The sequence below is a fragment of the Trematomus bernacchii genome, unplaced genomic scaffold, assembly GCF_902827165.1.
Source record: "Trematomus bernacchii unplaced genomic scaffold, fTreBer1.1, whole genome shotgun sequence".
In the NCBI taxonomy this organism is placed as follows: domain Eukaryota; kingdom Metazoa; phylum Chordata; class Actinopteri; order Perciformes; family Nototheniidae; genus Trematomus; species Trematomus bernacchii.
Genome location: NW_022987689.1, coordinates 7,470,742 through 7,493,263, shown reverse-complemented (window position 1 = coordinate 7,493,263; position 22,522 = coordinate 7,470,742). Strand labels below are relative to the sequence as shown.

The 22,522-nt window shown below is 42.1% G+C and overlaps 1 protein-coding gene across 3 annotated transcripts in view; it reads right to left on the bottom strand.

Annotated features, from left to right (window-relative positions):
• Positions 1–22,522, bottom strand: part of epha4b (eph receptor A4b) — an 85,491-nt gene that overhangs the window by 28,353 nt on the left and 34,616 nt on the right. For all 3 annotated transcript variants that reach the window (XM_034137476.1, XM_034137477.1, XM_034137478.1), the window contains exons 6-10: positions 14,231–14,386; positions 9,011–9,346; positions 7,908–8,020; positions 6,012–6,174; positions 4,109–4,217 (exon numbers count right to left, since the gene is read on the bottom strand). In XM_034137476.1, the coding sequence (XP_033993367.1) occupies positions 4,109–4,217; positions 6,012–6,174; positions 7,908–8,020; positions 9,011–9,346; positions 14,231–14,386 (877 nt within the window). The remainder of the gene's footprint in view (positions 1–4,108; positions 4,218–6,011; positions 6,175–7,907; positions 8,021–9,010; positions 9,347–14,230; positions 14,387–22,522) is intronic.

Below are 22,522 nucleotides of genomic sequence, written 5' to 3'. Positions count from 1 at the left end.
CCGCACACGAACACGCACAACAACTGAACATGCTTTTGTGTTGAAAAGGAAGAGCTGTCTATTAGCACAACTGAGAAGTTCAAATCACCCACGTTGTAATGACATCTCACTTTCCTGCACGGCTTTCTCCTTGGCCTCTCACTGTGTGTTTATCAAATCTTTTCAGAGCTTCTTGAATCCGTCTGGTGAAAGTCATTTTCCTCTCATTGTCATGGATAAAAAACTGACACCCCTGCAAAATGGCAAACAAGTGGCTTGTTTGAGCTAGATAAATATCTGGCTTTATAAATCACTTTTATCCACTTTAAATCCAATTAATAACTTATTATCTTTTTTATATTTTCAGACATTTTCTTAGCAGATTGCAGCAATCCACTCTGTCTTCTGCTCTGTAAACAGATTGCTCCATAAAGGCAGACCAAGAGACGCATAGCAGATGAGATTGCTTTAAAAAAATCAAATAAAACACGCATCACAAAGATGGAACAGATTCATGCTGACTTCTCACCGCCCACATTAAAAGCACGATAACAAAAAGAAACACAGGAATCTGGCGTGCAACCAAAGCCTGCAGCTTTTCTGAAAAGGAGATGGTTGGAAGGCTGGAGAATCATTAGACTGCAGACAAAACAAAGGCACACACACTCATGAACACACAGATGCTGGGAGGCTGAAGTTGCACCGTGTTTAACAAGGAGTGAGAGAAAGTGAGCGACCGAAGGGGAGAATGCTTTTTGAGCGAAAGGCCATCTGCTGAGTCCGCGGCGATGCCAGTCGCTCGCTCGCTTCCCATCGCTCGCACCTGCCAGCCTGCCAAAGCACCCTCAGGAGGACCCAAAACTTCACACACCGCAAACACACACACTCGTGCGCCTGTGCACTCGCAGAGCAATAATGGCCCGCACGCAGCAATAACTGTGTGTGATTTGTCAGCGCCGTGCTGCGTCGAAGGAGCTTTGGACATTTGTTCATGTTTTCCCTCCTGCGGTAACAATAGCATAACAGCACTTTGTTAAACGAGAACAGGACAGAACAGAATGGCCTGCAAATCAGCCCGTTTATGAGGCGTAGCTTTGCAGTACCCTGCCAGCCAGGGCTGTGGGGAGTGTGTGTGTGTGTGTGTGAGAAACACTGTACGGGCATTCATTGTTATTTTATAGTTCAGTGATCAAATTCTCTCTTTCGCAGATTGTTCGAAATGTGGCGAGGATTGTGAATTCGATGAACTAGGTGTAAAACAAGGAGACAAAAGCTCTGCAGCACTTGTATCCAGTCCAGTGATTATTGAGGAAATGATTTAAACAGCTGACATTTAGGGAGAAAAAGGCCCTCACAGAGGTCTAGTGGGAAATTATTTCAACCGTGGCCGACTCGGTGTCAATTTCAATTCCAATGTAATCATCGTCCACATTGAACCGGTCTCAGGAAACACATCTATACATTGTGGAGGGGGGGGTTCATACAAATGTACATGTCAGGAGCGCAACAGGAAATGAAAGCCAGAGAGCCAAAGATGAATGAAAGTGAAGAGAAAAGCAGAGTGAAAAGGGAGAGAAATGGACTGATTGACAGATAAGATTGAAGGTTTAGTAGATGCAACGAGGGGGGGGGGGGGGGGGGGGGGGGGGGGGGGGGCATGTGCAACAAGAGAAGAGAGAAAACCAATCCTTATTTTGAGATTTCCTCCAAAACTTGAAGTATGACACTCCTATTGCACCTAAAAGTGCAATCGCCCCCCCCCGTCACCTCACCGAGCCTTCCTCCTCGTCTCTCAAACACACTTGTAATCTATCTTTTCATCTCGCGCTCCTTGCACCTCTCCCGTTGTGCCGCTGGCTCTCCTCCTCCATCCATCAATCGCCTTTTTCTCTTTCCATCCCTCCTCTTTCTCTCTATCTTTCACACCATCTCGAAATGTAGCTCTCTAGTGGCGCAAACATACTTCAGATGTTTTCCCTCACCCCCCCCGCTACATTCTGTCATTCCCACTGCCGATCTAATAAGCTCTCCTGTTATCCTCCACTTGTTTCCCCTTCTTTACCTAACTTCTGTCCATCTCTCCCCCCTTGAGCTCTCCTGCTCTTGTCTCTCTCGTGATGTAGCTTTGATCATCGCCTGATTCCCCAGCTACAAACACACCCCACCTTTACACACACACACACACATTTTGACAGATGCACAGAAGTTGTTTAATAGAAAGCAGTAATCAACACTACTTCCTCCCAAGCGTCCCCACCTCTGAAAGGTAGAAAGGAAGATAGAGACGGAGTGAGGGGAAGATGAAGAGAGAGGGAGAGGAGGGGGCTGAAATTGATGGCGGTGCATCGACCCTTCTGTGAAACCTAGTTAACACCTCCCCAGCCTGTGAAGCCTGATTAGTTGAGTGTGAGTGTGTGTCATCGTGTGTGTTCATATAACACAGTGTTTAACAGGATGTTTTGATGCTAACATGCACAACCTCATAATTCCCCTCTGATGCATTTCTTGCTCCCATCCACGTGCTTTGTGTGTGTGTGTGTGTGTGTGTGTGTGTGTGTGTGTGTGTGTGTGTGTGTGTGTGTGTGTGTGTGTGTGTGTGTGTGTGTGTGTGTGTGTGTGTGTGTGTGTGTGTGTGTGTGTGTGTGTGACACAAGTGTCTCCACTGATTACATCCCTCCTAGTCAATAGTGAATAGAGCACTCAGCCTGATAAGCAATCACCTGCATCAATACTAATGTTTTTAGGGTGTGTACATTAGTTGTGTGTTTGTGTGTGTGTGTGTGTGTATTCCTTAACATGTAGCTAATCTAGGCGGAGCTCATGGAGGATAAACATTTAGTTACAGGCACGGTAAATCACAGATCCTGTCATCCCTCTTCCTCCTCTCAGCTGCTCTCTTGCCGTTGTACCTTTCTTCTCCGTCCAAAGAGCCCAGCGCTTTCATCTCCCTCGCCTTTTTCCCGATGGCCATTCTTTTATTTTTCCTTTCTCCCTCTCATCTCTCATTCCTCTTTGGCCTTTTTTGAGATTGAGCACTAACAGCAGCCGAACCTTCAAAGGGAGTGATCATGGAGAGTCCATGCTCTTCACATACAGAATAACACAGCCTTTGGTTTGGGCTGCAGCAGCAGTATAAATGTCAAAGTTTGAGGCCCTGCTTTAGCACACCGACACGATGTAATCCCTTACAAAGAGGCAACGGGATATGACGTGAGACCAAGTGGAAGGTCGTTCTTAACCTTGTGTTTCTGTGAATGCATACAGTATGTACAGTACCAGATAGACCCATATGATTATTGACAGATGATTGTATTTATACTGTAGGACAGCAAATAAATGACATCATGGCAGTACTACAGTAAGTTCAGTCAGCTTCAACTGTAACCTTCTCTGTTGGTGACCCTTCAATGTGCCACCAATCAGATTAAAGCTGCCAGTGGCATAATCTGCAGCAACTCATAATGGTGTTAAAGCTGTATAACAGAAAATGATAAGTTATAAGGCTGGACATATTCTTTATTCAGTCAATTATCAGCAAACTGAAAAGACCAAAACCAACAATTTGGTAGTCAGTGTGTCAGTTGTTCCCACTTCCTGTCCATGACAAAAAAAACATAGGCTTCTACTAGTTCTTCAACATAAATCTTTAAAAAGGAACAAAAGTACTGTATATGCTTTTGGTTTTAGGAAAATATTTCCTGAAAGCAGCTGGGCACTTTGGTTTTTCTCAAACTAAATGCAAGTAGTGCATTTGTTAGGAACTCACAGTCCATGAGGCTGACTCAAAATAAACTACAGTGCAGTGCCCATGTTCCTTAGAAGTTGATTTATTAGATGTTCATAAGAAATTAATTTGAAAGTCAGATCCAAAATGGTGTTTTTTAATGTGCTTTCAAGAGTTTTTGGACAAAATTGAAGCTCTATGTAGCAGAGGATTAAGATTGATCTTTTACTTTGATTATATTTCTGGTCTTTTCATCTGCTTTATTGATAATGAGGGAAAAGTTGAGCATTACCAAGAATATCATTCTGTATTTAATGTGTCATAAACAACCTTATTTAGAGTCATTTTAGGGTGATTGTTGTCATTCATACTGATCATGTGTTTAGAGAACTTTAGTATCCCTACCTCCCGCTGACAACGAAGCAAGTCACAAGGAAGATGAGGAGGACGATTCCCCCGGCGATGGACACAGCCAGGATGGTGGACTGGTTAGGGTCCCCGATGGCAAACACATCTATACAGGAGACAAAGGGAACACAGAGGATTAACAGTAATATGCATAAAGGAGCATGTAGAGAGGATTAGCATGTTTTCTGTGCGAGGGAAGATGAAAGGAGGCTGGGAGTAAAAGAAAAGACAGCAAGGTGAATGTGGCGAGAGGAAAGAGGGAGTGAGAATGAAATATGATAGCATTAGAATAGGAGATAAAAGACAGAGGTTGAAGGAGAGGGAAAAAAGAGAGAGTAAAAGTGAGCGATGGAGGCGGATGGAATAGTAAGTAAGGTCCTTGATGAAAAGCTCTCCCGCTCTGCATCGCCTGTGAGGCTATGAGAGTGGACGTGAAAGCCATTCCCAATCGGCCGCACTGTCCAAATGGATATGTTAACAGTGCACATAACAAGGCTACCGCCGAGAACTTTCTGCATCGATTTTTACGCCACACCAATCGAGCCATTACTCAAAACAAATACCCCATTTATCTGGCTTAGCAAAGCATGAGCTGACACGTGTGTGTGTGTGTGTGTGTGTGTGTGTGTGGGTGTGGGTGTGGGTGTGGGTGTGTGTGTGTTGAAGAGGCAAATGAATGCCCCTAGGCATCCACAGATAAGCATTGATCTTCTATTACATTTACTGCCGCGCACATTGACAGCCTTCTTTACCAATCCATATAATTGATCTGATATATGATTGCTATGGGGTCATCTGAATGTGGCAAATCCTGTATTTCACAGCACTGAACCTGACTCTGAGCCTGCTGTATGAAGACTCGTTGACAGCTCTGTAGCAGTGATACCCAGCCTGTGTCCTGAGCTCCATACAGTCACAGTTTCCTCATGACAGGACTAAAAACCTTTAATGATTATCGAATGATTAGTAGGCTAATGTGTGCCCGCTGTATGCCACACAAACAATCTATAGTGCACTGTTATACATGAACTGATTCATCCCACTCTGCCTGCCTGTCTGGGAATCAATGTTCACTTTAAAGAGCACATTATGGGGCCTCTAAAGCAGAAAATCCTAGAGCACATAATGAAGCGATAATGAAAGGGGATGACAGCAAACAAAGGAGAAAAAGGACGAGTGACAGAGAGATTGAACAAATCTCGACAGAGCTGTTAGCTCAGCCCCCTGGCCTGAATCACCCGGCATAGATTTATTGTTGTGTCTCCTCCTCTTCTTTACCAAAGTCTATAAGTATGGAATACATTTGTTAATTAAAGTACACCGTCTCCTTTAGGCAAATAAAGACATGCTCTATACACTATTGTAGTAGTTTGAGGACTAGGGGAATAAAACCAGTATGAAAGGATAAGGATGCCTGGTGTTTCCATTCTCTGGCTTTCAAATGGATTGTTGTCATGGCTTCTGCCAGGTGCAAACTTCTACTACCGGTTAACTATTTCTTTCTGGTTGTGGGAATCAAAACACTGAATTACATTCACCATCCATGAAGGCATGGTTGTTTCTCATTTGAGTGAAATAGGATAGTCTCCTTTTTACCTTATAGTACGTACCTCTAGGATGCTTTTATGCTGCTGATTTGTTTTATTTTGGGTGAACATGTTTATGCTGCAGGAGGCTTAAATCGGACTCTTACAGTACTGCACTGTGATACATTAAGTGTGATCTTCTAACTTCTAAGAAATGGCATGTAACTATTTTCTGTGCAATTGTTAACAGTACATTAAGAACACAGGGAACATTTGTGTTCCCTTAAAACAAGGGAAATAGATATAGAAACCATGGTCCCATTTCACAGAACAAAAAGAAGAGGTAAATGGTAAAGTATAAATCATGTCTTTACCTTCGTGGCTGGTTTCCAATTCAATCTCTCCGCCGTAGCTCCCGTAGCCCCCGTCGGTCCGAGCCCTGACCCTGAACACGTAGGTGGTCCCTGGCTTCAGCCCGTCCACTGTCATCATGTTGGAGCGAGTCTTCAACACGGTGTAGTTCTGCTCCCGCTGGTTCTGAAGAGGAGGAAAGAGCGAGAGGAGAGAATTCAATACTAAATTCAGTGGATAATATTCAGTGTCTGAGAATAATGTCACTGTGGATAAAAAGGGTCACATTTATAAATATACTCAAGAGGGTTATATAAAGAGCAATGGGCTGTGATATTGAGACGAGCAAAAAAGGGTAAGTCCTGAAATAATAGAAACCTCAAATTGTTTAATGTAAATGTCCCCAGGGGCTAAATACACCTCACTAAGTTTTCATTTGTTCATCGCTGGACCATTTGGCCGCATTTATACATGAGCATCTGTCTAGACCCACATCTTTTCCCTTTCACACATAGGGGCAATGTGTGGTTACTTAATTCCCGCTTTGTTTTGAACTACGTTGTAGGTGCGAGTGTGTGTGTGTGTGTGTGTGTGTGTGTGTGTGTGTGTGTGTGTGTGTGTGTGTGTGTGTGTGTGTGTGTGTGTGTGTGTGTGTGTGTGTGTGTGTGTGTGTGTGTGTGTGTGTGTGTGTGTGTGTGTGTGTGTGTGTGTGTGTGTGTGTGTGTGTGTGTGGGAGGGAGGATGAATAAGGAATAAGTGTGTCTGTCAGTAAGCTGATTCCCTGCAGAGAGGCTGATACTCTACCTTATGGAAGACACTCTACAACAAGGATTAACACTATTTTACTGCTAATGCCTGCCAACCACACACACCCGAACACACACACACACACACACACACACACACACACACACACACACACACACACACACACACACACGCTTAATTTCATCACCTTGGACGTGTTTTACAACGTTTGTTCGACAGATGTGTGGTTAATTGGCTTGGTGCGAGCAGTAGGGGAGACGTGAGGAATAGAGAGATAGAGATGTTTTGATGAACAAGTCATTACGGGCATTCCCCTAGGCTAAACCCAAATTCTAGGAGCCTAGACGATGAAGCTGAAGTGAAGAAAATGCCAACAAGTTGCGTTAAACCCATTAAAGTAGTACACAGTAAAGAGTAGTTTGACAATTTTGGAAATTTACTTTTTTGCTGATACACCACCACCACTCTCATATCTGTATGCTAAATATGAAGCTAAACCCAGATACCGGTGGTCTTAGGTTAGCACAAAACCTGGAAATGGGGAAACAGTTTGCATCGTTCTGTCTAAATGTAACTAAACTGCCTACCAGCACCTCTAAAACTCACATATTAACATGTAATATGTCCTTTGTTTATCCATGCAAAAAGCAAAGTGTCGGAAAATCAATATTCAATTTAACAGAGGGTCATGTGTCCCACTAATTTGTGGCCTAGACGAGCTACTTCCTGGATTCTCAGCTAGTTGGATCCTGTCAGGAGTAAATGAACCCTTCGTGAAACAACAAATCGCTGTAACTCAACAAACTACATGCAAATCTGTTACTTATGAGCTTCATAGACACTGTTAGGTGCATTTCTTTAACTCTTGGACACAGTAAGGCTAGTGCTTTTCGCCTGTTTGCAGCTTTTGTGTTCATTTAAGCCAACCAGCTGCCAGCAATAAATTCAACATGCACTGACAGAGATATCAATCTTCTTATTGTACTCTAAAAACAAAGCGTATACCTCCAAAAATCAAACTTATCCATTTAAGTTGTTCCACAGCTCCAGTTTTTAACAGGTTTCCTGTTACAAATCTGAAATAACAGTAAACTGATCTTCATTGTGTGCCGCTTTTAAAAGGAATCAGCGGCTGTGTGCATCCCTCTCACCTTCTCATAGTAGATGACCTCATACTCCACTATCACTCCGTTTGGTCTCTCCGGACCCTGCCAGGCCAAAGTCACGCTGTCCTTGCTCCGCCTCTCCTTCAGCACCACGCTCACTGCAGTAAACAAAGAAGAGACAAAGAGAGAGTCAAGTTTAATGAGAGGAGAGAATGAACTTGAAAAGAGGCAGAGATAAAGACGGCGCGCTATGCAGGAGACGAGAGGGATTTCAGATGGATACCCGCTGTGCTATATAACTAGAAATACCCTTATTGGAAGTCATTATCATGTATTTTTGCTAATGAGAGAGAGCTAACAAGCTGTTTAAAACATGTGATTACAGCATTCGACATTGTGTGACATGCGTGTGTATAGTGTGCAATCTGCTCATGTTATTAATGTGTAAACCCCAAACCCTGTGACTTCCTACCCAGCCTTCGCACATGGGGCACATGCTCGTGTGGGTTGAAAGTGTGTTTCTGCTTGTGTACCAATGTGTGTGTGTACTGTAGTAGAGAGTAGCACATGTGACACGTTGGGATCCTAATGAGGCTAACAACCTCCTACATCCCTTCCACCTCCCCTCCTGCTGCTATTACACACACATCTATAGTACGGGGACTATTACTCATCACCACCCTGTCATATGCACTTCTCTTGCAACACTTTCCCACAGCCCGACACTGCGAAAGATGCACGCATGATTATATTTGTGAAGGAAGGGTTTCAGGGGTGTCATTTTGTGGTATCAGGGAGATGTAGCAGAGCAGTGATTTTACAGTTGCAGTGATAATATTTGTGAGCACACTGCAATCAGGAAACAATTTTGAAAAATACTCCCGCTGAATCATAGTACAAATTCCTAGCTCAGGCTGATGAATACGTTCTTCCCCCGGATGATTTTATTTTCCAATCAGCCTTTAAAAGTGGATATTGGTGAAGGCATGCAAAATCCTTTCTTTTTTGAGTTTGTGCTGCAATTTAAATCTGAATACACACTGCCTGTGAAATAGCTGTCTGTGTAAACAAATACTGGTGTTTTGATATCTATATTTAAATGTAGTGGTTCAGATTTTTACATATATATTACGCCTGTATGTTCTCACCTGTCTGGGATGTAGTGACATTGATGACCACCGTTCCTCTGGGGGTGGGGCTGAAGTCGGACACTCCGTTCTGGCTCTCAACAGTGAAGCTGTAGTTGGAGTCCGGCTGCAGGTCGGTGACCAGCACGCTGGCTGACGAGAGACCAAACTGTCTGGGGACAAAGTGGACGCTGCTACCACACGGTGTGCACTTCCTGCCGTCTCCGGAGCACTTCCTGCAGTGGAGGCTGTAGCTGATGTCTCCTCTGCCTCCTGTGTCTCTGGGTGGAGACCACTCCAAGGTGACGCAGGTCTCGTTCACCGTGGAGATGGGGTTCTCAGGGGCAGATGGTGGACCTAAGGAGAAGATCATTTCAGTCAACATGGGAAGTGTATTCCTTTTATGTTCAAGGTTAGTTAGGTTTAAGGTTAGTTTATTTGTATAGCACATGTTAAGACACAGAGGCAATTCAAAGCGCTTCACATAGGCATTTAACGCTTAATAATAAAAACACACACAAAAAAAGAAAAAGAAAAAAAAGACAGTTCATAAAAGCGATGAAATACTGGCTGCAGCTAAAAGTACAATGATAACGGTTAAAGGATCTCAGGATAGGCTGCATTCAAAAGAAAGGGTTTTAACCTTGATTTAAAAGAACCCAGGGTTGGGGCGAACCTCAGAATTGCAGGCAGTTTGTTCCAGGCTTGTGGTGCATACATGCTAAAAGCTGCCTCAGCAAATTTCGTTCTGACTGTGTTGGAAAAACAGAAACAAAACTGTAATAATAAAGCAGAGAGAGTAGAGTCTTATTCGACCAATCGAGAAATGACTGGAAGTCGAATGTGAGGCGTACAAAGGTGCCTTTTTTATCTGCAAAGGAACTGTAATTGTACAGGACTTCAATCATTTAGCATGGCACCCCTATAACATGGTCTGATTAGGATAGAGAGTTTAGATTCAGAAGAACCAGAGATGTTGTCTTCCCAGCATGCACTGGGTGAGTTGCATGTTAAAACCCACAGGATTCACTGTCTATTCACACACCATTCCAGTCCCAGCTCATATAAAAGTGATCAAGGTTTTTTTATTTCATCTACATTCTCTTTCCATACATTGTCTTCATGTTCATTACCAGACGTTATACGGTTTCTATTAAGAGCAGCATTTGCATTGATTAAATTAAAAAATAATTAACTGCCTCCAACCGGAGGGTGGACACTTGCCGCTCGATTAATGAATAGCTGTGGAATGGACAGAGATAAAAAGAGCTTTGCTGATTGTAAATGGGACAGTATGAGAATATATTACACTTCCACTTAAATACATCTTTAAAGAGAATTCACGTGATGTTGAATCGTCGGCGCTCCAATGCACGGAGGGTTTTACCATGGGGAAGTTAACTGATACTCTTTTGGGGCTGCACTGCAGACAATTAATACTGAGTGGACGATGATCTATAGAAAGGGCCCGGAGTCATTTTTCTCATGAGTCAGGTACATTTTATGATTTAGAGTGGTTAATATTGCTCTGAACTTCAGCTGCAATGATTAGTGTATCACACAGTCCAAAAAGTGTGCCAGTCATCATTCTCAAAGAAGCAAATACACACAAATGGTATTAATTAGGCATTTAGCCGTAGTGCGTTTATGATGGCACATACATTAAAAAATTATGTGGATAATATTTCAAATCTTTTTTTGCAATTGAAGCAGCATAGTGGGGTTTTAACACAGATGCTGTAATGGCCATTTTGTCTCTTAATAAACCACAGAGATTATTCAAAGATTCAGGTTTGACTGGATGTATGTGTTATTTTATTTTTTATTTGTCGTACTTCCATGAAAGATGCCCGACAAAATCTTATTTGAAATTGTGTACTACACTTGTGTAGAACAGTTGTGTATGCCTACATGGATCTAAGAGGAATGAAAGAGAAGAGACAAACTAGGAATTACAGAACTAAGTAGTAGCTTAAAGGCAGTCAAATAATAATTTCCTTTACCAAATTGTGTTTAAATTCAATGAAATCCTGTTTAGGGCCACAAAAACATTTGTATGTTTGGGCCTCATTTATCCTGCAGTGTCTGCCTGAAAGCAGCCTTATCTTGAAACACACACACACACACACACACACACACACACACACACACACACACACACACACACACACACACACACACACACATATACACATATACACATACACATACACATACACATACACATACACACACACACACACTGCTGTAGGGATGGGTATCGTTAAGGTTTTAACGGTACTACTACTTTTATCGATACCGCTTATCGATCCGGTCTTTTAACGGTACTCTTATCGGTTTCTTTTGGAGAAAAGAATAAGGTAAACTAACTAAACAAATTGTGAACAAAATTAACATTGCTTTTTATTTAAATTAAATAAATAATATTTCTCATCAAAAGAAACAACAATGTTTTAACAAATCGTATTAAATAATCTGATGACAGAACTGTAAACAGAATAGCTGAAACTTTAACTACTGTAAATAAATAACTCAGTTACCTCTAATCATTAACCCATGTTTGAATAATTGAGTTAGGTCCGTGTGTTGCTGCTAGCATACATAATACCTGACGTGGAAACGTTACTCGTGGATGGGGCTACAGAGCTACTAGAAAGACAGTCGAACCCGGTGCATTTCTCCGTCTGAATGTGGTGCACTTTTGCTAAATGTTTAGACAAATTGCTCGTGTTACCGCCCTTACATGCTAAACTCTTATTGCACTTTTGGTAACGAGCATTGTCCACATCGAACAGGTAAAGTTTAACCACACCTTGGAGTGAGTTCTCTCCACCATCTCCTCCGTGTGTGTGTGTTGCATGCATGTAGCAGCTGCGTGTGTGTAAACTGCCCCGCCCCCTCGCACACAGACGGGAGAGAGAGATCTCTCGGCTGGATTGGAAAGATCGAAAATACTAAAAATAATCATAGACGCATTTTGCAGTCTTATTGCATATTAGAAACAGTTGGCGACACTAAAACTGCAATATAATGTTTGTGTAGCAATAATACATATTACATATATTTTAGATGTCTGCAGTTCCGATAAAAAGACCGATAACGTTGGAGCTTAACGGTACCACGGTCTTTAATAATTCAGCCACGAGGACCGTTTAATACCGGGGCTCGGTACCCTTCCCTACCTTTGACTCATAACCACATCAGGAAAAATTAAAACAAATTAAATGTTTGCATTGTGTAACTGTAAAGACCTAAAAGCACAACATTTATTCTGCTTATAAAGTCATAAAGTGGGACACATTAATTGCATGTTTAACTATAAAATCAGTTTTCCGTTTGAAGTTTCCTGCCGCTAAGCATGCTGGGAAATGTGTTTGTAGTGTGTGTGACATCACATGTGACCTTAATGGAATGACATCTATGAAATAGTGCAAAAATTAAAATCAACTGATCTGTATATAATGTCAGTATTTTTTAAGTGTGTCTACAGTAAGTAGAAACAAACACACAAATAATGCACTTATAATAAAGAATTATATATTTTGTATTAATAAAGACAGAAAAGACATGTGTGCTTACAAAGAGGCTTGTGACCAGTGGCTTTGTCACCAAAGATGCAACCGGATTATATCTCATTATTCAACAATAAACGAAATTCCTCAATTCTGCCTTTTTCTGTGCTTTCTCATTGGCAGATCTTTTTAAAAAGCATCAGGAAGGTCAGTCTGAGGGAACCACAACCACCCGACTCATCATCAAGGTAAGCCTTTACTGTGCTATTCCTGTTGTTTGAGAACCACTCTAATGGAAGCCATTGATTATGGTGGTTCACAGCACGGTGCGGGTATCCCAACCGTAAGGAAATGTATCAGTAGATGCTTTCAGCCTGACATCTCATCAGGCCCTGGCCATGCAGCGAGCCCCAGGGGCCCGCTGACAGAGCCTGGGACTTTCCTGATTAGCCTTCCCAGTGGCGAGGCTCTCCAAAGCGCAGGGGGGATAGGGGAAAGGTGGGAGTGGGGGATGGAGGCCATGCTGTGGATAATTGAGGCTGTCGCTCGTAAATTTCCTGAAAAGATGTGCTGACTGATCCTGCTAATTCTGTGTTTTTCTCTCTCCATCCCCCCACTTCCCTCGGCCACACTTAACTGTCCATCATCTCTTCTACTGATCGGTCTTTTATGACATTTAAATGATATGCCTCTGATAGTCCACTATTTCCCCTGCTGTTCTATTCTTTGCCTGTGTCTTGAGTGTCATTATCCATGTCTCTCTATGACTAATTCTTTCACCTTTTCTCCTTATTTCCTCATTTTTCCGCTCTCCATCCTCTTCAGTTCTAGCATGTGTGTGCATGTGCATGTGCATGTGCATGTGCCCATACATATTTGAACGAACCGTTACTCATTTCCAGGCGATAACACAATCGTCACACATCTCACCTGCTACAACGATTAATGAGTGTAATCTACCATAACCTGATAATGGGTTTGGGTATATGTGTGTGTGTGTGCACATATTTATTTAGCCCCACCATTTCCCAGTCCTTTCCCACCCCTATATCCCTCCATCTAGCTCAATCCATCTCTTACTTTTCCATCTGAGGATGTGGTCTGATGATACCCCTGGCTCCATGCTTTTGTGTGTTGGTGTGTGTGTCTATGTTCTTGAGTGAGAAACATCATCAGATTTCTATCACAGTATCAGCCGTACCAGTGTTCTCATCTGAGATATATGTGGTGGTAACCACACAGCTAAAAAACGTGTGTGTGTGTGTGTGTGTGTGTGTGTGTGTGTGTGTGTGTGTGTGTGTGTGTGTGTGTGTGTGTGTGTGTGTGTGTGTGTGTGTGTGTGTGTGTGTGTGTGTGTGTGTGTGTGTGTGTGTGTGTGTGTGTGTGTGTGTGTGTGTGTGTGTGTGTGTGTTGTGTGTGTCTCTAGTGTTGTGTAAACCAATAGCAGCTGAGGAGGAAGTAAATACATGGTGGGATTATGTATAGAAATGGAATGCAGCCAAGAGATGTAAATTCATACAGGAATACCTTGCAGAGTAATTAAATGAAATGTAATCCAATCAATTGTGACACAATGCAATTATATAACCTGACAATGTATACAGCCAAATGCAAATATCTGACTTCATTGAAAGCCTGGAATACACAATGTGGTATGAAATAAGCTTCCAGCTGTATGACTGTGCTGGTGACATGTGTGTGTGTTTTGCCCAGTGATTGCATTACTCACGTGAGCAGGCCATGGAGCGTGGGTCGGCCTCGGCACGGTAGAAACCTTTCTCGCAGACGCACTCGACGGCTTGTTCCTGCGGGGACGAGCTGTGAGGAGGACATTTGGTGCAGTAGGCATCAGTGGCTGAAGCTTTGTAGGTACCAGTTCGGCACGCTGGAGAGAGGAGACAGATAAACACAGGGTTAGAGGCTGTGCTGTGTTGACCCTTTAAGACTTTTCCCTTTTTTCATACACCAACGAAGTCTGTGCCAGAAATCAATGTCCTCCAGAAATGCTTTTATAGGATAATTTAGGTCAATTAAAGCTTGGGTTACATTTTTTAAGATTGATTTTTTCATTTACCATAACACTATTCTCGCCAAAGGAACTGACAGCAGCATTGCTTAAAAGTCACTGCATACTGTGCTACGCAGTCACATGATAGGGTGGAGGTTGTAAACAATCATTTGCCTGCTTCAACACTTGTTAATGTTCCTCCCGCTGTATGACTGAGTACAGTGTCATAATAACTGACAGAAATAATGCTTCAACAAAAAAGAAATTAAACCAGAATTCTGCAGAAGTAGAGTATGAGGGAACTGCAGACACTCAAAGCAGAACATGTACAAAAAGGCAAAAACAACAGGCTACAACAAAGCTTTCATAGATACTGATAGGTCATAAGAAGTGCCATGAAGCACCCTTGGCTAAAAAAAGGAGAAAAAAAACATTTGATTTAATATATTGTGACATTAGGTCTACGTGAGATCCTCTTACATCAGGCTGAGGGCCTGTATAACCACAGGGCGGTACAGTAGAATAACACAGTGCAACAGCAGATCAACTGTCATCCCTGTTATATCAGATTTAGATCATCTGACAACCGGGGGAACAGAAAAACACAGGCGCAATCCCAGCAATAGTCACAATATCATATTATGACTATTGCTATGGCTGTTTCAGTGGCTGCATATTAGTCATTATGTGGAGTCATAAAACTGAGGAGGGAAAACCGTGCTCCCGCTCAACAGGAGCCGTCTGCTGAAAATAGATTGGGGACGTGAATGATTTCCCTTTTGCATCTCTAGGCAGTAAAATGGAATTCCTGACGTCCCCTTTGGTAATCTGAATATAGATTACGCATGTATTTGTTTATACATTCACAGGCCTGGTATTCTCATCCTCGCAAGCTGCCACGGCGGTAAATAGTATTACAGTGTACAAAACCCCACGTTAAAGAAAATGAGGGCGTCTCAAATGCAATTCAATAGATGCCCTGTGTGTATGTTAGTGCTTGGATAGGTTGGATCAATGATATATAGAATCCGCCAGGTGCTGATTGCATGTTCGTGTGCTGAGCGCTTGTGTGCGCAAAGGTGTTAAGTACGTGACGAGTGAGAATGTGTGTGTGTGTGTGTTTGTTTGTGTGTGATCGTGTGTGTTCGCTTGCTGATTGCTTGTGCTAGTGGTGAAGGTCACGGATTTAATCAAGCTACACGTCACTCGTCCCAGAAAGGCTGTAAATTATCTCACATACACACACACACACACACACACACACACACACACACACACACACACACACACACACACACACACACACACACACATTCTCTTACGTAGTTAACCTGTTTGATAGAGGAATGGTAAAGTGGCCTAAAAGAAGTGTGTTTCCTCACTGTGGAGGTAAGTTCTTCCACCTGGACGATATGCTCGCTCGCATGCAGACAGTATTTTTAGGCAAATCATTCATCATAGGGGAGCAAAGTCCAGTAGCACAATCCCCAAAAGACCTGAGAGAACACTAGCAAAGGGATGTGTGTGTGGGTGTGGAAAGGAGAGAAAGAAAGAATAAAGGAAATAAAGAAAGAGGAAAGGAAAGGGAGTGATAATTCTCAAAGGGCTTCTGCTCTCTTTCCTTCTTCCTGTCAGCTTCCAAGGTAATGGGTGCCTGTGTGCTGTGCTAGTGACTGTGTGTGTGTGTGTGTGTGTGTGTGTGTGTGTGTGTGTGTGTGTGTGTGTGTGTGTGTGTGTGTGTGTGTGTGTGTGTGTGTGTGTGTGTGTGTGTGTGTGTGTGTGTGTGTGTGTGTGTGTGTGTGTGTGTATGTGTGTGTTGTGTGTGTGTGTTCTGTGTGTTCTGTTGGCTGGGCTGTAGGAGTAGGGTGGAAAAGCAGCTTTTCTCCGGGGACGTTCCATCCGGAGAGTCCTGGCTCCGGGCGCTGGCCAGCCACAGAGGCACAAAAGGACCCTTGCGCTAGAGGACAGACAGGGCACCCCATGCCAGGCCTGGCGTATAAACAACTGCCTGATCAAAAACTTTTCGCAAGAATGGCGGCTTGGCTGCTCTGAGTAGAGCTCCCTTCTCCCTCCTTAAGTTTTCTACTCTGCTTTTCAACCTTGTTCTCACTCTCTCCCGCTTTTCTTGCCTCTTTTTTTTTGCTCAAGTTCCTTCCAGTGTGTGCCCCATGGGAAATGTGTTACTTGACTTGGTTCCCTTATGATTAATGATTTACCATAGATATGTAAAAGAGACAAGGGAGCTGAGATAGTGCTCACATGCAATCACACCCAAAAAAGACAGAAGAAGTGCAAAAAAGTTCAGTCACAAAAACAATCTTGTGGAACCGTGAGCAAACTCACAATTTGCATCTTCTTTAAAGTAATAGTTGATAATGCTGTACTGTGTGTGTGTGTGTGTGTGTGTGTGTGTGTGTGTGTGTGTGTGTGGTGTGTGTGTGTGTGTGTGTGTGTGCGTGTGTGTGTGTGTGTGTGTGTGTGTGTGTGTGTGTGTGTGTGTATTTGTACATATGTGTGTGTGTTTCTCATAAAGACAAAGAGTGGCCTCAGATCCAGTGTCTTATTAAATATTCATCCAGTCACCAGAGAGACTTAGTGTATTTATGCCAATCGATAGCTCTTAGATATGATATAGTACTGCTACTCAAGACACACCCTCAGTCACCACGCACTGATTGAGAAGAGAACAGCCCCACTGTGTCCTCTGGGAAAACACTGTCAAGGATGAGCTGATAAAGATCTACTCCTTTTTTTACTATTTTTAGGGCTGCAAATACTGTTTCCTTTCTTTAATACATTACAAAAAATGGTCAAATTAGCCTATAACTGTTTCTCAAACCACAGGGATATGTCTCTGGAAAGCCGCAATCATCAATGTCTATGTTTATGAACAATGTGTTACTGATTGTGTGTAAGGAGTATTAACGAAGCCACAGATCATTTTACCCTAATTCCAGTGAAATGCAGCTCTATTGAGTTCTCAGTGAGAAACTATCTATTCAGCTGAAACAGGTTGCAAGAAAGCTTTTATAAAACTGCTTGAGATTAAAGGTTAGAGGTGTCATGGCTGTCAGGCTACCCTCATGTCCTCTCTCTGCCTTTTCAACTCGGCCAACCATTTTGGAGTGCTTCTTTACTGTTTTCTTTCAAGACCTCATTGTGGGCAGTATGAAACATCTGAACCTCAAACATCTGGAGAAATGTGTTGCCAAACAGCTCAAACACTTTTGATACATTTCAATCTGGTTTCAGTCAGAAGCATTTGTCTGAAACAGCTCTCCTCATTGTCTCAAGTGACTTAGTGACCTAGCGCAGTGGACAACGGCAGCCTGACTGAAAGGTTTAGGCAGTGGGTGGGTATCTCATGGTGTGCTGTGGATTCCTATCCCACTGGAGTTTTTCTGTGTCTTTTTGACCTTTTATGTCTGAAACTGCTGCTCATTACTGTGGTGTGCCTCAGGGTTTTGTCTTGGGTCCTATATTATTTGCTTTGTGTATGCTTTCCTTAGGTCATTGAGAGCACATTTAAAGGTACCTCTTATCACTGTTTTGCTGATGAGATCCAATAGAGTGTTGCAGTGACGCGTCCTAAAACCCGGAAGTAAGCTGCGCATGGGTTCCCTCGACAAAAAAGCAATGGGATTCCTCCATAGGATTTTGGAAAATAGCTCGAAATAAGGTCTGTGGAAAACGAACCTGTTTGATAAATGCACGTTTTGTTCAGCCGGATAATATCCACATGTCTACCCTACTTTTATAATTTTTGAATCATAAATCTAATCGCCAGAAGCTAAATTCTAACGTTATGCTATAAACAAACTACAGCCATTCACAGCAGGGTCGCACGACTGTAACGTCACGCCAACTTAAGATCGATATTCAAAAATACAGATTCAAAATTGTACAAGTTGAAGCGTTTGTTTTAACAGTTTGCAAGAGCGCAGGTACTTGCTTTCAAGCAGAACAGGGGCAAACAAACTTAGCGGGAGTGTTTACGTGTTCGGCGTAATGGCGTACAACGTCCTCGACAACTTCTGTAGTCCTATTCAGCCACTTGTTAACAACCATCGTTTTTCAGACACGTAAACTCTTCAAAAATCACCAGTGGGGTCACTGCTGATGTATTTAATGTTGTAGAACAAAACGTGATCCGTCTCTTGAATTTGTGTCAACCACAAACCTTATTTCCAGCTATTTTCCAAAATCCTATGGAGAAATCCCATTGACTCTGAGACGAGGGAACCGGACGTGGTAAAATGCTAACTCACTTCCGGGTTTTAGGACTCGTCACTGCACCACTCTATTGTATGTTTTTTTAAGCCTGAGGAGTTTTACACAGTTGTCTGACTGCCATATACATTAAGACTACATTTTGACCAGTCTGTTTACTTTAACATATATCGTTTCCCCGTTCATGTTTCTTCGTTGCTAAACTGAGAATCACATCCTGAGCTAGACATGATGATTCACACTTTTATATCATCCCAGTGAATTACACGTTTTGGCATCAGAAGACATGTACTGCATACTGTACACTTTTTTTGTTATAAAAACCTTTATTTAACCAGGTGGTCCCATTGAGATCATCCAAGGGAGACCTGTCCATTTACTATGACTGGTTATGTAACCGGTTACAGTTACATCATTCTAAAATGAGGTATATAAGTTGCTTGTAAAAATGAAAGAAAGCAGCTGACTGCAGTGGAAGAGTAGGAAGGGCCTGCAAGTGCACACACAGAAACATGTATCTCATAGTTAAGGCTATTACATCGTAAGTACATTCAAACAGGCAAATCTGGATGTATGCAAAATCCCATCAGCTGCACTCTTCTGAAAAAGAAAAACACAGTCTAGTTTGGAACCTTCTTTTCTCCTTCACTTGTACAAATGTCCTTGCAACTATTAATTGCTGCGTTCTTGCTTTCTGTCGCACTCGGGTCAGGTCTAACATTGGTTCCCTGCCGGCTGTACCATAGAGGGCACAGAGGAGAAACCTGGGGGGTATAGAATGTGTGTACATGTGTGTGTTCTTTCGAGAGGGATTCATACTTGGTGGTATATCTCCCTTGGGCCAGTGTAAAGCTTGCTGGCCCACGGGAGATGAGCTCCATAATAGTCACCATGGCAACAGGCTTTCACTACAGAACCCTTCTAGTACCCGTCGAGTGCCACAGCTCCTGGAGTACACAGCAGGCTGTATGTGTGTGTGTGTCTGTGTGTGCTACCGAGGCGTTTGTTGAGGCCACCTACTTAAAAATTGATACATCAAGCGTCAGTGCAGAAGTCTCACGAGATTGAACCTGACGAGATTGAACCTGACGTCCTTAACGGCCACCGGGGTCGTATCTGTATGTGTTTGTGTGTGTTTGATGCTCATGTGTACATTGCCGTGAAACATGCTTTCGGTTCACTTGACATGTTTCTGGCAAAACAAAATGTAAAAAAAAGCCCTATTATGTGAAAAAAATATATAGTTATTTGCGAATAAATAATTAGATACTCAATGCTGCGTTAGTTTGCTCACACTGTGAGGACAAAAAGCTGGTGGAAAGTTGGCTAATATCCCTTTAGTGGGACACTGCAGGAGAAAATGACACATGCGACTACATTAACTCAGAATGTGCTTGTGTAGTCAACAATTGTCCTTGTTGATAAGTGGAAGTAATATGTGCAAGTGTTTTTTGTTTGGTGTGTTTATAGAGTAAGCAGCAGAGCATGAGTGTGTATGTTTGAATGTGTGTGAGTGGGTGGTAATGTGGAGGTTTGTCTGAAATAAAGATGTCAACATCAGAGTCCAGCTCCCTGCTGTGAACTAATCCCTAATCGGAGTTCATAACAACCTTCACCACTATAATATTCACCATAAGTACTAATCCTGTGAAACACACACAATTTCTGCCGAAGCCTCTTGTGATGACATTACATCCGCACGCTTGATGTTTCTTTTTTCCCAAGTAATCATTATCAACTTATTAAACAATAATTACCTCATATAATGTGTACTACAAACAACAGGAGGAGCATTACAGCTTCACAGCATTACATTGCCTTCACAGTTCTTTTTTATTTGTTTATAATGGTTATTGAGGTGATCAACAAAAAACAACAGCTCACTTGTACAAGTTGCCTCTCTTTGTTTGTTGTTGGCTTTCTGCTGCTTGCTTTATTGTGCAAATAATTATCCTTTTTGTGAGGCAGTTATTAAATACCTTTTTGTTGTTAAACAGTTATTTCATTGTTTATTTATCCTTTATTTGGGCTGGAGGTCTCATTGAGATGATAGATCCCCTCTTTCAGGGTTGTATTTATGTCATATTTAAACATCACACCTCTCACTAAAACAAATTACCATTACTGAAAACAATCAACAAAAACACAGAAACAAACAAACATTTAAACATGATATTATTATAAGCAGTCTGAACATGAGATCTCTAAGGACAAGTCAGAAACCTTTTTTGTTGTTGTTTTTCTATGGGCATAAGAAATGGCCATGGTTGCTGATAAGTGGTAGTAATTGCTGTCTAGTTTAACCCAATTATCTAGTCATGTCATGACTGATAAACAAGCTCTAAACATAATTAATTACATTGCTACTTACCATGTTGATTTTTAACAGAAGGGGCATTTGCAATTTTTTTTTGCTTGTACTTAGCTTTTGCTCATTGGTACTAACTATCAGCATACTGGGTCTCAATGGAAGGTTAACCCACCTGAACTAACATTATGTATGATCGCTGTATTTTAGACTAAATATTGTTCTGTTTGATCGGATTTTAGGACAGACAGATAGATATTTATTTTTTCCCCATCTGTATTGAAAGGAATAGGCTTTGAAAAAGCATAATAACACTCATAAAGTCACTCAAAGACATTCAAGTCCATAATGACATATATAAAAATGTATATTTAAAAGTCTTTGATGTCGGTCATGGAAATAAAACCCATTTACGATAGAACAGATGTTAAAATATCCTTGCAAACTCATAGTTAATGAATCCATTTTGTAAGAACCTGTGGCATGTTTGGACTTATATGGGTAGATGTTTTCGAATTGCTTTAGAAGAAAAAGGTCCCACATAAGAATTTCAGTAACCGTGCTTTCATAATCAGATTATTTAGTGTTGTGTGGTGTGTCTGGAGCTGATCAACTGTTAAAAGTAGACATATAGTTCTTTGACGATTACGAGGAGGACTAGTTTACCGTTTCGACAATCCAGCTTTGCTTTATATCGTGTAAGCATCTGTGTTGCATTGGATTGCATTGCAAACATGCTTCAACTTATTTGCTGCATGACACAAAGAAAACTACCCATTACTAAACAAGAAGAAAAGTTTGTTGCTAGTGAGTGGCAAGCAAGCTTTGCATGAACATCAAACCACATTCAGTCTTGATCATTTTTAGCAATGGGCCAATTACTTTAGCCTGCAAGACTTTCGTTATGGAAAGGCAGGATCACAGGAGATATGAGCGATTTCCAGACATAAGCCTCCATGATTGACACCTCAGGACAAACCCTTAGTGTTTACAGCATCTTATGATTTCTCTGACCCCCCCCACCCCACCACCACACGTACACACACATTCATGGTCAGACTGGTTTATGATGTCCAGAACATGAAGCACATGAGTACACTCAGGCATGTTTCTGATCTACTCTCTGTCCTCTGGATACCAGCCAATTACTGAGAGCGGCCAAGGGGAACTACGGGATGAAGCTCTCCCTCTTCCTGATTCTGTCCATCACGTCTTCCTCTCTCGTCTCTCTCTGTTTTTCTCTTCGTCCATCCATCTCCCTGTTTGCCCACCTGTCTGTCTGTCTATTTCTATATATCTAGTTTATTCTCTCTATTTGTGTGTGTGTGTGTGTGTGTGTGTGTGTGTGTGTGTGTGAGAGTTTGCCTTTGAGTGTGTGTGAGTTTGCCTTTGTGTGTGTGTCTTATTTCCCAGTGGGCTGTCTGTCATACGTTGACCCTGACCTTCTCCAGAGCCCCTGCACAAATATTTACTCT